At 33.2% G+C, this 13,986-nt stretch overlaps 1 protein-coding gene across 1 annotated transcript in view; it reads left to right on the plus strand.

Annotated features, from left to right (window-relative positions):
- The window catches only part of MS3_00006847 (uncharacterized protein), a 40,172-nt gene that overhangs the window by 1,278 nt on the left and 24,908 nt on the right, over positions 1-13,986 (plus strand). Inside the window, exons 2-5 of the mRNA XM_051215085.1 lie at positions 2,079-2,124; positions 5,334-5,397; positions 8,109-8,174; positions 10,633-10,777. Coding sequence (XP_051068266.1) covers positions 2,084-2,124; positions 5,334-5,397; positions 8,109-8,174; positions 10,633-10,777 — 316 coding nt within the window. The 5' untranslated portion in view covers positions 2,079-2,083. The remainder of the gene's footprint in view (positions 1-2,078; positions 2,125-5,333; positions 5,398-8,108; positions 8,175-10,632; positions 10,778-13,986) is intronic.

Consider the following 13,986-nt stretch of genomic DNA (forward strand, 5'->3'; position numbering starts at 1 on the left):
ATACGTGATGATACAGTTGGTTTTCACCAAAGGTTTAGAGATGCGAAGCGGGACTAAGTGTACTACTTATGGAATTACTGGGTGTTATTTTGTCCAATTTTTGCTAGAGCATGAAATACGTAAGTTGCTGTCTAGGATTATTTTGTGAAATTCATCATTTCCTACAGTTTTCAAGAGCTACGAAGTGTTTTCCAAATATTTGTATATAATATACAGATAGTTGATTTTCAATCGTTCCGTTTATGGAACGCCTAAATCGGTTTTACATGTCGATTGGTGTTTAGCTTATCAAAAATTATGAATGTAAGTGTTTAAACTTTGACTTGTTGATTACAACATTCACGTTTCAGCTTTCGGCTTTACAGATCATCGTCTGGTGTAAACCCTTAATCTCTAATATTCTCAGTTTCGTGATAAAGTTTCTTCGTTTTAATAGCAAAATAAGATCAGTATCCAAGTAATAAGTTACTTCTTTCGCAACTCATCTGTTATTGAATACCATTCAGTTATATATTGCAAAAATTACTTCCTTACACATGTACCTTTGTTTCGAGGAGCACAGGCCGCTCACCAGCATTCTCTACCCAACTCTGTCCCGAGCAATCCTTTCCAGTTGCTCTTCATACTTTTCATGTATGCTTCCAATTCTTGACACAGTATGTTCTTTGGCCTTCCTCTTTTCGGTTTCCCTTCGCGATTCCAAGTCAGCGCTTGCGTCCTTATGCAGTTTGATGGTTTCTTCAATATATGTCCTATTTTACTTCCAGCGTCTTTCGCTCTTCAGGTGGAATCTGGTTTGTTCCCTATCACGGTAGTCTGTCACTGGTGGTATCTGGCCAAATGACATTGAGAATCTTGTTTAGACAACTGTTTATGAATACTTATACTCTTTTGATGATGGTTGTAGTAGTTCTCCAAGTTTCAGGTCCGTACAGCAGAACTGTCATGACATTCGTATTGAAGATTCTGACTGATGTTGGTTGACATTTGTTTTGAGTTACATATATTCTTCAATTGTAGGAATTCGGCCCTTGCTTTGCCAATCCTCACCTTTATGTCTGCGTCCGGTCCCCCTTGTTCATCGATTATGCTTCCCAGGTAGGTGAGACATTCAACATCTGTCATAGCTTTTCCATCAAGTGAGATTGGTTTGGTGTTTTCCGTTCTGTATTTGAGAATCTTGCTTTTTCCCCTATGTATGTTGAGGCCTACTGACACAGGTTTCTGCTACACTGTTTGTCTTGACCTGCATTTGTTGGTGTGTTTAGGATAGAAGGGTTAGGTCATCCGCAAAGTTCAAGTCGTCTAGTTGCATCAAACCTGTCCACTGTATTCCGTACTTTTTGTCAGATGTCGAGGTCTTCATAATCTAGTCAACCACTAGAAAGATGGAGAGTAGGCAGCCTCGTTTGACTCCGGTCCATATTGCAAAACTACTAGTTATAAAGATTCTGCTTCAGATTAGTACTTAGGAAGTTTAACTTTATTGAAACAAAGGGTATCACAGTGAGTTCAGGGCTAATCGTTTAATCCTCATTGACCGTATTACAGTTTCGGAACTGTCAAAAAGTTTATCAAGCAAATGAGTTCATCGCCTTGAGTTTTATCGTCAGACTATCTTGTATGATTGTGCAATATTAACTAATCATCAGCTATCTCTCTTGCAATATATGCAGCTATTATCATATAGCCATCTATCAAATACAAAACATTTTTTGGAGCAGCTTATTTTCCTGGCAGTTCGTTGTCTCTGTGTATTAGTCCTGAGCTACCTTTTTCAGGATTATCGCGACTAATATTGTATGAAAATTATATCGCACCTACTTTCCTCAGGATTCCTGTTCTTTTGCCAGATCTCTGAACTGCCAAAATTCGTAACTTGAGTTTATGATCTCCTATATTTTTGATTTGAAAAGTTGGGTAGCATGGTTTTAGTAAACGCTAAAATCTACTTAAGAGTCCACGATTTTAAAATTTCTTTCGTTTGTTTATACATTTGTGTGCAGTCGCTAAGTGCTTCGTATCAGTTTTAAATTGTCTTGCTTCAGAGATTAAAAAGATTTATTTGTTTTCTACAGTAAAAATGAAGTCAGAAAATGGTCCCACAATCCCGTTCAGTTCTGAGTAAGTTTTAATTCCACTGTGTGGTGTAGTGTCTTTATTAGGATTTCGATACAAATTTGTGCCAGATCCTTGGCTGATGGTGACTGATTACTTTAGATCGTTAGAGGCCTCCTTGTTAAAACATAGCTTGTTTAACTTCAGTACTTAATAATATAAGTTTGGATTTTCAAATATTTTTTTCTGATTAGGGTTTCTGATTCTTTATTAAAAGACTCCAACAAGCACAAAATCGAAGTCGAAAGTCTACTGTTGGTTTTTAATATACATATTTTATATAATTGTTTGTTGGTAGTTAAACAAGACAAAATATATTATTCTGCCTTCAAACTCCATTTTTAAATATCCTTATCAAAGGGTATGATTGAGTCACATTTCATCGAATAAAACCAGTGTACTCTTCTATTTAGAAAATAGTCATTTTAAAATGTACGCCTTTAATTTTTGAATTGTTTGGAGATCGATCATTTTCAAATACTATCAACATTTTGATATTCAATGAGCATTTAAAGAAATACATATCATTATCCTAGTTAGTAAAGCATGTTAACTATCATTTATTAATAAAACTTTTGAAATGTTTTATGACCATTATTATATATTTGAATAATTTCTGGGAATTACCCGAACGTGCTTGTACACATCTTCATGCTAAAATAGTCCACGCATATAAATAAGCCCATATGGGATTCATGTTATATGGTAGGTGTTCAAGAATTTATAATTAATTAGGAGTAATGTCAAACCATTCGGTAATACTTCCATATTCTTCCACATCGTGGAACACCTTGGTATTTTGGTATTTATCTATACAGGAGCTTAGAAGTTTGTTCTTTGCAAGGAAAATTATTTCTTTACGAAAAAGGGTGTAAACTCAGTGCCAAACGGTTACTAGTTTGTCAATATGAATGTTCTTTCTGGTGCCTCTAAATAGATCACTAGAATTAATACTTGATAAAGAGATATTTCCTTTCAGTGATGGTAAATGAAAGATTTCACACGAATTCATTTGAACTAACGAAGTTGTTGTCGTCAGTGAGTACTAAAAATAGTCTTTTTTACACCAGGATTCTGCAGTGATTCGCGTACAATAAATTTGAGACTAGACTCATAATCTTGATCTCATTGAAATTCCGATGTCGAGTTACTAAATCTGAACTTAATCGCTAACTTTGTTACCAGTAGTTCATGATAACACCGTCATCTGAAGGTATTAGCCAGAAGTTCTCTTTCTCGATTCATTGTAGAATGCGGTAGCAGAATGACGAATTACTTTACTAATACGTCATAGGTTTATTATCATTTTAACTTCAATAGTTTACAGTTATATTAGGCACTTGGATCATCTCTTAGCAGTATACAGTTACAATACAAAATGTTTTCCGTTTAGTATAGCATTTAATACAGATTTAGTGTCTTTCTATCTTATCATTTGTATCCATCGATAACAAAATATAAAGTATCATCGATATTGATTTCGATTATGGTATGGATCAGTATTCTTAAGCGACTGTTAAGAAAAAAAGGATATATTATTATTTCATATTATATATGTTTCTTTAGTTACCGTAATGTTAGTCACTACTCGGGTTAATTTTTACTAGAATTTTCATTAGAGAATTAATTCAGGAAAATGATCATCACTTTTTCGTTGACACTTCACTTCCAGTGTTTTAAATCATTCTTGATCTCCGATTTTGGAATAGCTATTGTTTTTAATCATTAAACATATGTTTGATATAATCTAAGTGACATTTATTTGAACGCATGACATCGCATCTGAAATGATTGTGCAAGTTTAACTTCAATCATACATTAAATCGAAAAATAAGCCGTTAGTTAAACCATTACATTATAATCCATTCATATGAGATCAAAGGTATCATAAACAAGTTGTGTGTAAACTAATTACCACACTAAACAAAAATCAAAACTTTAACTACTATGAGACTTTTTAATTATTTTCGTATTCATGCGATAAAATAATGTGTTGTTAGGAAGTAGGACCTTTCTACTTGAGATAGTTCAGGAGTATGAATTACTGTCTTACAATAATCTCTTAAATAGAATGGATAGAATATGGTTATCAGTGGGATTTAGAACACTTGTTTCATCCTACTTGGGACTCATCTGGTGAATGTACCTGCATCCCAGAGTTGATGTTCACTCCGGCACTCGAAACCAGTACTTTTTGCTTCGGATACCACCACATTATCCGACTAAGGTTGATCAAATTTCAGTCAAAAGTATCAACAACGGGATGACCCAAACCATTTCAAGTTAAATTGAATCTCATACCCGTTGTACGAGTAAGTGGCTGTCTAAACTCAGTAGTTAAGTGGATAACGCGATGAAGTTTGAAACAAATAGCACTGCACTCGAGTCGCGGAATGAACATCAATTCTGGGATGCAGTTACATCCACCTGATGAGTTTCAGATAGGACGAAACGTGCGTCCTGAATTCCTCTGCTAGCTACATTACTCCTATTCTATACTAACGTGTCGTATTAGCTATATCAAAGCAATCCACACAGGATGCCCCTATGCCATTATTTATTTATTTAAACACACAAACATTGGCACAATGTGGCATCACACTTTGCCATTCGATTTGTTCGAAAGCTGGGATATTTTTTGGGCATCCAAGCCGAAGCAGGTAGTTTTCTTAGGGGGCCACTCCACGAGCCTTTGACCTACATGTCTAACCCACAAGGCAGTGGAACAACGAAAAGAAATGCAGTCGCATGGTAGCCGGTGACCAACAGAAAATTCAAGCGTCATTTGTTCCCTCAGGACACTGGAGCCCATGTGCACCATTGGTTTGGAATCAGGGTTTTCCGATTTTTCTAGGTGGATCCTGCATATCCACCAATCCGGTTAAAGCACCGGATATTCGCTTTCCGTTCACTCAATTTCGTAAACAACACCCCTGTCTTGAGAAGGCAGTGAGTGAGACTTCCGTAGCAGTGGTTGTATCTACGTGGTCATGTGAGTGCATTTCGAGGGGGGGAGATCGAACTCTTCCCTCTCGTCCATACCAGGACATTTGGGAGCAACGAATACTAATGAAATTTGAATAAGAAAAGTATCAACAGCGAGATAACCCAAGTCATCTCGAATTAAATTAATTTTTTTCAAATCATACATACAGTTATTTCAATAGGTATATATTTCCTAGATTAACGTTTTATACATATTTCTTTACTTTCAGTGCGCTTGTATCAATACTTTCTCACAATCTAGCATCAAATTTAAAACCCCATCAAGTTTTAGAGGTGAGAGTTTTTATTTCTTAAATAAAAGTTTGATTTAAAATAAATATGTTTATCATGCATTTGAAAAGAAAATGTTATTTTTTGTGTATAACAATATGGAATCTGGTGCATTCATTTATTGAATTTAAGTTGTAAAACTTACCATCATTACATCGTTTTTAGGCCTTGCGAAAACGAAATAAACAAATATGCATCTGCTTGCTGAGTTGGACTCTCGTTATCATATTGTAACTCAGATCCACGGAACATTATCCACAGATTGTATAGAAATTCAGATGTTGTGAAAATGTCAACTTCGCTCTCACTGATTTCCAGTTTTATCTAGTGTTTCGTCTTTAAAAAAGGCAGAACATAATTTTGACGCTTCTCTTAACAGTTTTCACTTAAGCTATAGTCACATAACTGTAGTTATTAAATTCAATTTATACATCAGTCATCACTAGTCTTTAAAATGTAGGAGGATCATTTTATTTTCATGTTTTCGTTTGTACAGTTTGAGCTTTCATTTCACTTCTCTGAATAACAATGTTGTTTTAAGTTCCTAACATGTCAACTGTTCATTTGAATTTCAAGTTTTTTGTACCTTCTGTTAGTACCACTTCCATTTTTCTTTCTTGACAAGAATTGTTTCATCAAGGTTCTCTTAAGGTTTTAAAATCAACCGACTGATCATTGGACATCAGGAATTATCGTATAGTTGTTTCATTCTATTTTTTTATATTCATGCTTCCCCCTAAATTCACTAGTTTTTTTAAATTACTTTATCACAAGTTAATCATTAAAATCGGTACTGTGTTTAGAAAGCTGACATACTCGTTTATTGGAATATATATATATATATATATATGGCACAACCATACTGGTGACCTTGGGTGACTTGTCAGCGAATCAGGGAATGCTGGGTTAACCGGAAAACAATGGAATAATGGCTTTAATCTGAATTATTTACCCCCTCACACACATGACATATTGTTTTTGCATTAAAAGAGAAAGGTCAAGTCTACACATTATTAGTCGGGATAACATTATGAATTACGGTTATCACACGATAGTTTTCATCACCACATAATATCGGTTATAATTTAAAAAGGTTAAGGTTGTGTATTAAAGATAAAGCTGGAGTTTTGAGTTGGCTTTACAAATTAGGTTTGTTGTTTTTCATCAGAAAATGGCATCAGTTATAATGCAATGCTTTCCCACCCTTCCGTTCAAAACCTTAGGAAAATTAGCGTTGAGATTTAGAGAAAGATTTGGATAAGTGTTAGATTATCTAGCGTCACTAAACATTCTTGACTACGCATTAAATCATACTAAGTACACAATCTGCCAGGCATGTTTTGTCATTTAGGTTAAGCACCATCGTAAATTCACACTTTGGTTGTTTAATTGATTCCGAGCATTTTACGAATCAATTATTGTCAATTTTCATCTACCTAATAACAACATTCAAGCTATCCATCATTTGACTTGGAATTTCATGCAAGTTACATAAAGAATTTTCTTGATTTTGATTGGTTAACTCAAGGCCGTCAGTTTATTATACGTTAAACTGTATCATTTGCCTATATGCAAAAACTTGAATAAACGAATGTGCACAATAAAATAATTACATCGTAAAGCTACGCAAAAGCATCAAATCAACAGAACACCCCTCAAAAAACAAAGTCATGTATGAAAATCGAGTGAGCCTTCATTTCGTTTAAAATTTTATTTCATTAATTAAGTCGGGAATCAAAGAACTCTGTATTATAATCATTGGTGAATTTATTTTAATAAGTGTCTAGGACACATGACCGCATTCGTTAATTCCACTGCCTTTACTTACCAAATTTTATTTCTATGGCCACATTTTCACCATTTGGTATTCGATATGAAAGTTACAATCAAAAAGTATGTTAAATGATTATGCTGAAGTCATATATTACCTAACTTTCATTGGTTATTATTGTAACTTTAAGTTTCAATTATTTGATTTACACGACCATTTTATCTTTTCCCGTCATGTTATATTTACTCAGTATGTAAATATCTAATAACTTCATTTCATATAATAAGTAGCTGACAATTTATTTCATTATTCTTGATCTAGGAGTAATGTCAGTTTTCTTGTTTTATTTGGCTGCAGATAATTGGTTATTAATAATGATTTGATTCTTCAATAAAATGATTTATGTAGCTGAAATCAGTAATGGAAAATCGACCGAGTGTTCGGACTCATAGTTGTTGACAATTTAATAAATTCGTTAGCTCATTTTGTTTCTTTGCATCTTGAAAATTTTATTTCCTAAGCTTGTACTTTCTATTTGAAATTGTATTTGGTTTCTTGTCGAATTTATTCCCAGTTGTAGTCTCGTCTTTTTGTTCAGTGTAAATCCATTAGTTGTTTTATCGAGTTTTACTGACGCTTAATCAGTTAATCAACTGTATATTTAAAAAATATGTATTGGTTGTTTATCTCAAGTTATAATTTTCTTTAAACCATCATGAATAAGCTGATATTAATTAACATAATATCAAATCTTAATTATAATAGGTATCTAGTTCGTAACCCTCTACATCTACTTCACTTTGATTGACTACTCCCTCATACCACGGAAAGTTATAGTTCAAAGCTGAGTACATAAACTTGTACTTATACACTCGATAAATTCACACTGTTTCTCTTGTTACCTTTTTTTCTTAAAAAAAAACTATTTTTTTTCGGATTTCAGCTCATCAAAAAGCTGTCCGTTAATTTAACTGGTCAGCAGAAAGTAAATTTACTCGAACATCTCCTAGTAAGTGATGCTAATTTGTTCTTCATCACTTTATGTATATATTTCCAAGTTAACTTTTTACATGAGTTGAAATTCTTAAGTAATAAATATCATCACAATCCGACTAGATGCTAGAAATTTAGAACATATCATGCTTTCTTTGTGTTTTTTTTTCGAGGTATTCAGTAATCAATGTGAGTACTTGTTTTTTAAGAATTTTTTAAGTTAGACACCTATAAACCTAAATAAAATGCACTTTAAAGAAACAAATATCGTACATTAAATGCGTTTTCTGTTTTTTTCGTGAGAATCACATCTTCCACCGTTTGTTTCCTCAAAATTACACGTCTAAATTACTACTTTACCATGAAAAGTTGTGTTCTTGAGCGATATTCAAAAATTCTTTGGGGATTGTAAACAGAGACGGACAGTAGCTAGCAGTGAACTTCAAGACGCGCGTTTCGTCCTATATGGAACTCGTCAGGTGGGTGTACCTGCATCTCAGAATTTATGTTTACCCCGGGACTCTTGAAATGTCGAAGATATTCTTGTTCCTTCTAAAAATCCTGTATTTGTTATTTCTTCAAAATAATAAACAGTTGCAAGAGAATGAGTAGCAATCAACATACACATGTTTGTTTTGATAAACAGACACTTATTTTTAGCTGATTGGTTTCACTAAACTTAACCAAATTGGCTTCTATGAATTTGAATAAACAATGATAAAATCTCGATGTGACTGTGAACATTGTCTAATATTAACTAGATTATCTGCAATGAATTATTGACAATATACATGCTCGAGATGAACATTCAGTTTAAATGTTTTGTTCTAATCGTTTTCCATCAATCTGTGATAATGAGTTGTTTAGTTTTCTGACCATACTAATCGATAGATGATCGTCACAACGAATAAATGTGACTGGTCTGTTTAACCTTGTTTTCCATCTGACAGGATTGCAACATATATGACTAATACTGGATTTTTCTTACAAGATAACAGGAATATTTAGAAATAATAATATTCTGTGCATCATAAATTTAAAAAAATGTTTTGTTCAACAGTTTCATAATAATCAGATATCACTGTGATAGAAATAAACGTTTTCCTTTTGAAGTTAATATTAATGCGATAGGATATGAAAGGTCAATTTTGTTTTGGGTTTACATCGAATAGGCTCTCTCGATTTCTCCATACAACGTTTCCGTATAACAAACTCTATGATCTTCTGGTAGTCATTATGTTACGTAATCTTCAATATAGTATCATTAATAAGTAGTAATTTAGTGGCTGTGTAATTAAAGAACTAAACTTTCATTAACCTGGTGTCAAGTTAAAATCCACTCTACTTTCTTCACTTTAGTTATCCCTCAAATAAAAGAATGTATAGTTCGAGGTTAAATAGATAAAAAAATCTATACTTGGTAAATGAGTGACGGCGTTTAATTAAAAATGATTGGCCTAGTTTAAACTGTTTCTGTTCTAATCTTATCGTTATACAACATTGTCAACCTGTGTGTAATTAGCTTTTATAAATTTCCTGTTCACTAGGTATGTCGCATTTTTCTAAAATCTAATCACTAACTTTATAATTTACTGATCTTATCTTGATGTAACTGGATATTTGTATGCAATCATGTCTGTATGTATGTTTTTGTGCATGATAGTCTTTCTGAAACCATCATATCAATATAACATCCATTTTATTTAATTGAAACATTTATGAATTATCATGGTAGGAAGTTAAAACGCCTTATCGATAAGTACAATTTTAACCTTTAATCATTCTAGACAATATTTTTCTAGTTGTATCAATAAACATAGTAATATGATACTACATGGAATACATTAATGCTCTAAAGTTTAATAATTAAAACTCACCTTCAAATGTAGGTTGTTATTGGTGTACAAAATTTACGATGTAACAAGCATACAGAGGGATTTATTTATGTAATGGATAGGATAACATTTGAGTGCTCAGTTTAAAATAAAATCTATCATACAAGTTATTTATACTGTAACTTATTACTTCCTTGTATATAGATACATTTTCAACTCATACCTAGTTCAAAATACAAATATTATTCGTAAAATTTCTTGGAGAGAATAAACAAAATTGAACTAGGCGAATAACTACTGTTTGTAAACATTTTCATGTCATTCTTGAAGTTAAGGGAAAGATTAATACGTTGAAAGTGTACTAAACTAAATTAGGAACAGGATCTGTGGTCGTGGAACAAATGAATTGTATACTAGATGTTCACTGGAGAAGATCTAAATTTAAAATTTCACTAGGGAAATATTAAAATGAGTATGTAACGATCCCCGTCGATTAGGTTTTCATTACGTAATCGTCAATTGATTACAAATAAAGTAACTACGAAATAGTGAACATACTTTTTACAATGTATGCTAAAAATTATTTCCTAAAGATTTCGTTCGAATTACGTATTGTTATTTTTTCTAAATCTTTCTAAGGGTTTAACTTCCATTGGACATTTTGAAAGCTTACGCTTAGCCACGCATCTACATTCATCCTGTCAACGTATGCCCGATTGTTGTGACTTTGTTACTTGGTTACCAGCGGAATTAACTTTACGAATTTTCTCTTATCTATCATGGAGTAAGAGTTGTCCGAACTTTGTTTTAATTACAGAATTTATTCATTTTATCGGTTTGTTATTTTCTGTTTAAATATAGTTCTTTTGTGTGGTGGTCCAAATTGTGTAACCAATTACTCATTAATTGTCGTGTTCTGTTATCGATTGATGATGTAAATGAAATAATTGTTTTAACAATGTGATTCGGTTGTATACTTTTCAAGAGATGAAGATTTCAAGTTCATAGATGAAAACAGTTGAAAACATTCCATTAGTTATTATTGTTGGATATAGTTAGAGCTGTTGTCCATTGCTTTATATTTTTCTCGAGGTCCTTTAATCTAGATTGTCTTCCAACATTAAAAACCTCTAAGTTCAGCTATCAAGTTATTTAATTTTAATAAACATAGTTTTATTTCTTTTCTGTCTAAGTAGTATGGATTATCATTGGTCTAATCAAAGTGACAGGTAGTATCAGTTTGATTGTCTCGTGTCAGTTAACGAATTTTTTATAGCTTTCTTCCACAAGTAGAAGTTTGTTTGATCGTCAGTATGGGGTTGTGAGGATTGTAGAATTTCATTGAAATCATGATCCAACACAAATTAGACCACCATTGAAAACCTGGAATTCCTGGACGCTCGTGACCAGTGGAGCTAAACCGTGTCAGGCGTGAAACAGTTACCCACCGAAGACAATAGATTACGGTGGTTCTATTTTGTAGATTAATTAAAGTTAGACAATATGAGTGTTGGATGTTGGCTCAGTGGTTTAAAAATTAGGCGTTCATGTGCGAGACTGAAGATGTTGGGCTCGATTCCTGCCTCAAGGAGTCCTATACGAGTACAAAACGTCAATCTAGTTCTTCAAGTCCTTCAATGGTGGTTTCACCTAAATCGTCTCACGATTCCAATGTTATTATTAATCGCTTTCATTTTCCAAATTTTCTGAAATCTTATTAAATTCTGTAGATTTCAAATACTGTTTATTAATAATTATTAACTGTCTTACTATCAGAATGGGTATTGTGGAGAGTTTTTGGAAATTTCATAGGTTGAAATCATGAGTCGATTGAAGCTAGACTACCATGGAAAACCTGGAAGCACTGGACAGCCGTTTCGTCCTAGTATGGGACTCCTCAGCAGTGCGCATCCACGATCCCGCACCACGCGGGGTTCGAACCCAGGACCTACTGGCTTCGCGCGCGAGCACTTAACCACTAGACCACTGAGCCGGCATCCAACGGTGTTAATGTCTAACTTCAACTCACTGAAGGCAATGGTGTACGGTGGCGCAACTTCGTGGATCGGTTGAAGTTAGACATTAACACCGTTGGATGCCGGCTCAGTGGTGTAGTGGTTAAGTGCTTGCGCGCGAAGCCAGTAGGTCCTGGGTTCGAACCCCGCGTGGTGCGGGATCGTGGATGCGCACTGTTGAGGAGTCCCATACTAGGACGAAACGGCCGTCCAGTGCTTCCAGGTTTTCCATGGTAGTCTAGCTTCAATTGACTCATGATTTCAACCTACGAAACTGTCTTACTGTTGATTATTTCCTTAGAAATTTAACGACATTTTTTATAGGTACTTTCAATTACATTTATACATAAATAAAGATTTATCATGAGTAACAGTTAATTATTTTATTCAAGTTGACTTATTTGTTTATTTAATTGTATGTGCTATTGCATCATTTAGCAAGAAGTGTTTAGATATAGTGTTAAAAAAAGCATTAAACAGCTAACTCCACACAAATTTCCCGACCAATAAATTAGAGTAAAGTAAGCATATACGTAGATTCTCGTCAACTGCTTACAACCTAGAGACGATGGTTATAATCATGTATAACCAATGTACATATTTTATATCATATTACTGAAGATTTGTAGAATAATGATAAGGAGCATGGAGGTGTTATCAAGAATGATAAAGTGGCTGAATATTTATTTGATCACGTATATGGACATTCCGGAATAAAAATTTTTTAAAACATATGGTGACACGTTTCTAGAGAATAAATATTGATGATAAAGTTATGTAATAACAACCAGTAATTTCGATAGAATGACAGAGTAAAGCAAGTGAAGCTCAAAAAAACCTAAGAATGAGAAAGGAATTTTTCATTACGAATGTGAAGTAAAATATTACTTAATTGAATGATAAGAAATGGAAGTTATTAGGGTAGTGAGAGATTTACAGCTGTTTCCTTTTTTTAATAGCTAATTATCAAGTACACCAACGCTACTTAACTTCATCTATAAGTTTACTATCATACTCGAGAATTGATTAACTTTACAAAATTCGTAACTTCATACTGGATGTCTGACAAATAATCTTGAAGATAATCATCGACTGAATGCCGTTTGGTTAAAACCAGTTGTTTAGTTCTTTTTTTAAAATTTAAGTTTGTCTAATAGGTTATGGTAACTTGAACCGACGCACACATGTATCAGTTTCTACGTTTCGTTTAACTCACTGATAATTGTAGTATCACATAATGTTCCTTAATTATGAACTCTATATTAAATCGTCAAAAGTGAGTGTGTGTGGAGTAATGACTTGTTTAAAAAATAATGCTTCTAAAATCACTTTAGTATGAACGCCTATGATAGTGCTAGTGACTCTCAATTTTGTAACGTTAAAATCATAACTTGGCAACTAGATTGTGGGTTATTTCTGTAGCTAAAAGTAAACTTCTATTTAACTTTTATCTAGCAGCCACTTCATAGAGTCAAATTCAATATGGATCACAAAACCAAGAATTTTTTATAAGTTTTTTGTTTACATTATTCTGTACGCTTTTTTCGATAAACTTTGTTTTTTAAAATATTGATGTTTGTTTTTATCTCCTTGCAATTGGACAGTAGAGTATCCACCTTGAAAGTAACGGGTCTAGTATCCTGTTCGTAGTAAATAAATATTAAAATTATCAAGAGTCGACATCCATTGATCATTCTTAATATTGTTATTGACACATAACCCGCTTCCTTTAATTTATGGGGACAATTACTATTTGTAAGTTTGCGAATACAATGTTGTTTTCTACCAAATAACTTAATATTATGACTACTAGTTACGGTGAAAACGAAAATTGTATCCCAGTCAGATTTCCTTAATTCTATTTCTTATATATCCAGCGACAAAAAATACACGATCAGATGTACAGGATTCCCGAACTCATGAAAATACGTAGTTTCGAACTTTCCAATTCTAAACACTACCTGCTGAAAAATAGATT

Source organism: Schistosoma haematobium, chromosome 2 (genome assembly GCF_000699445.3).
Source record: "Schistosoma haematobium chromosome 2, whole genome shotgun sequence".
NCBI classification, from domain to species: Eukaryota; Metazoa; Platyhelminthes; class Trematoda; order Strigeidida; family Schistosomatidae; genus Schistosoma; species Schistosoma haematobium.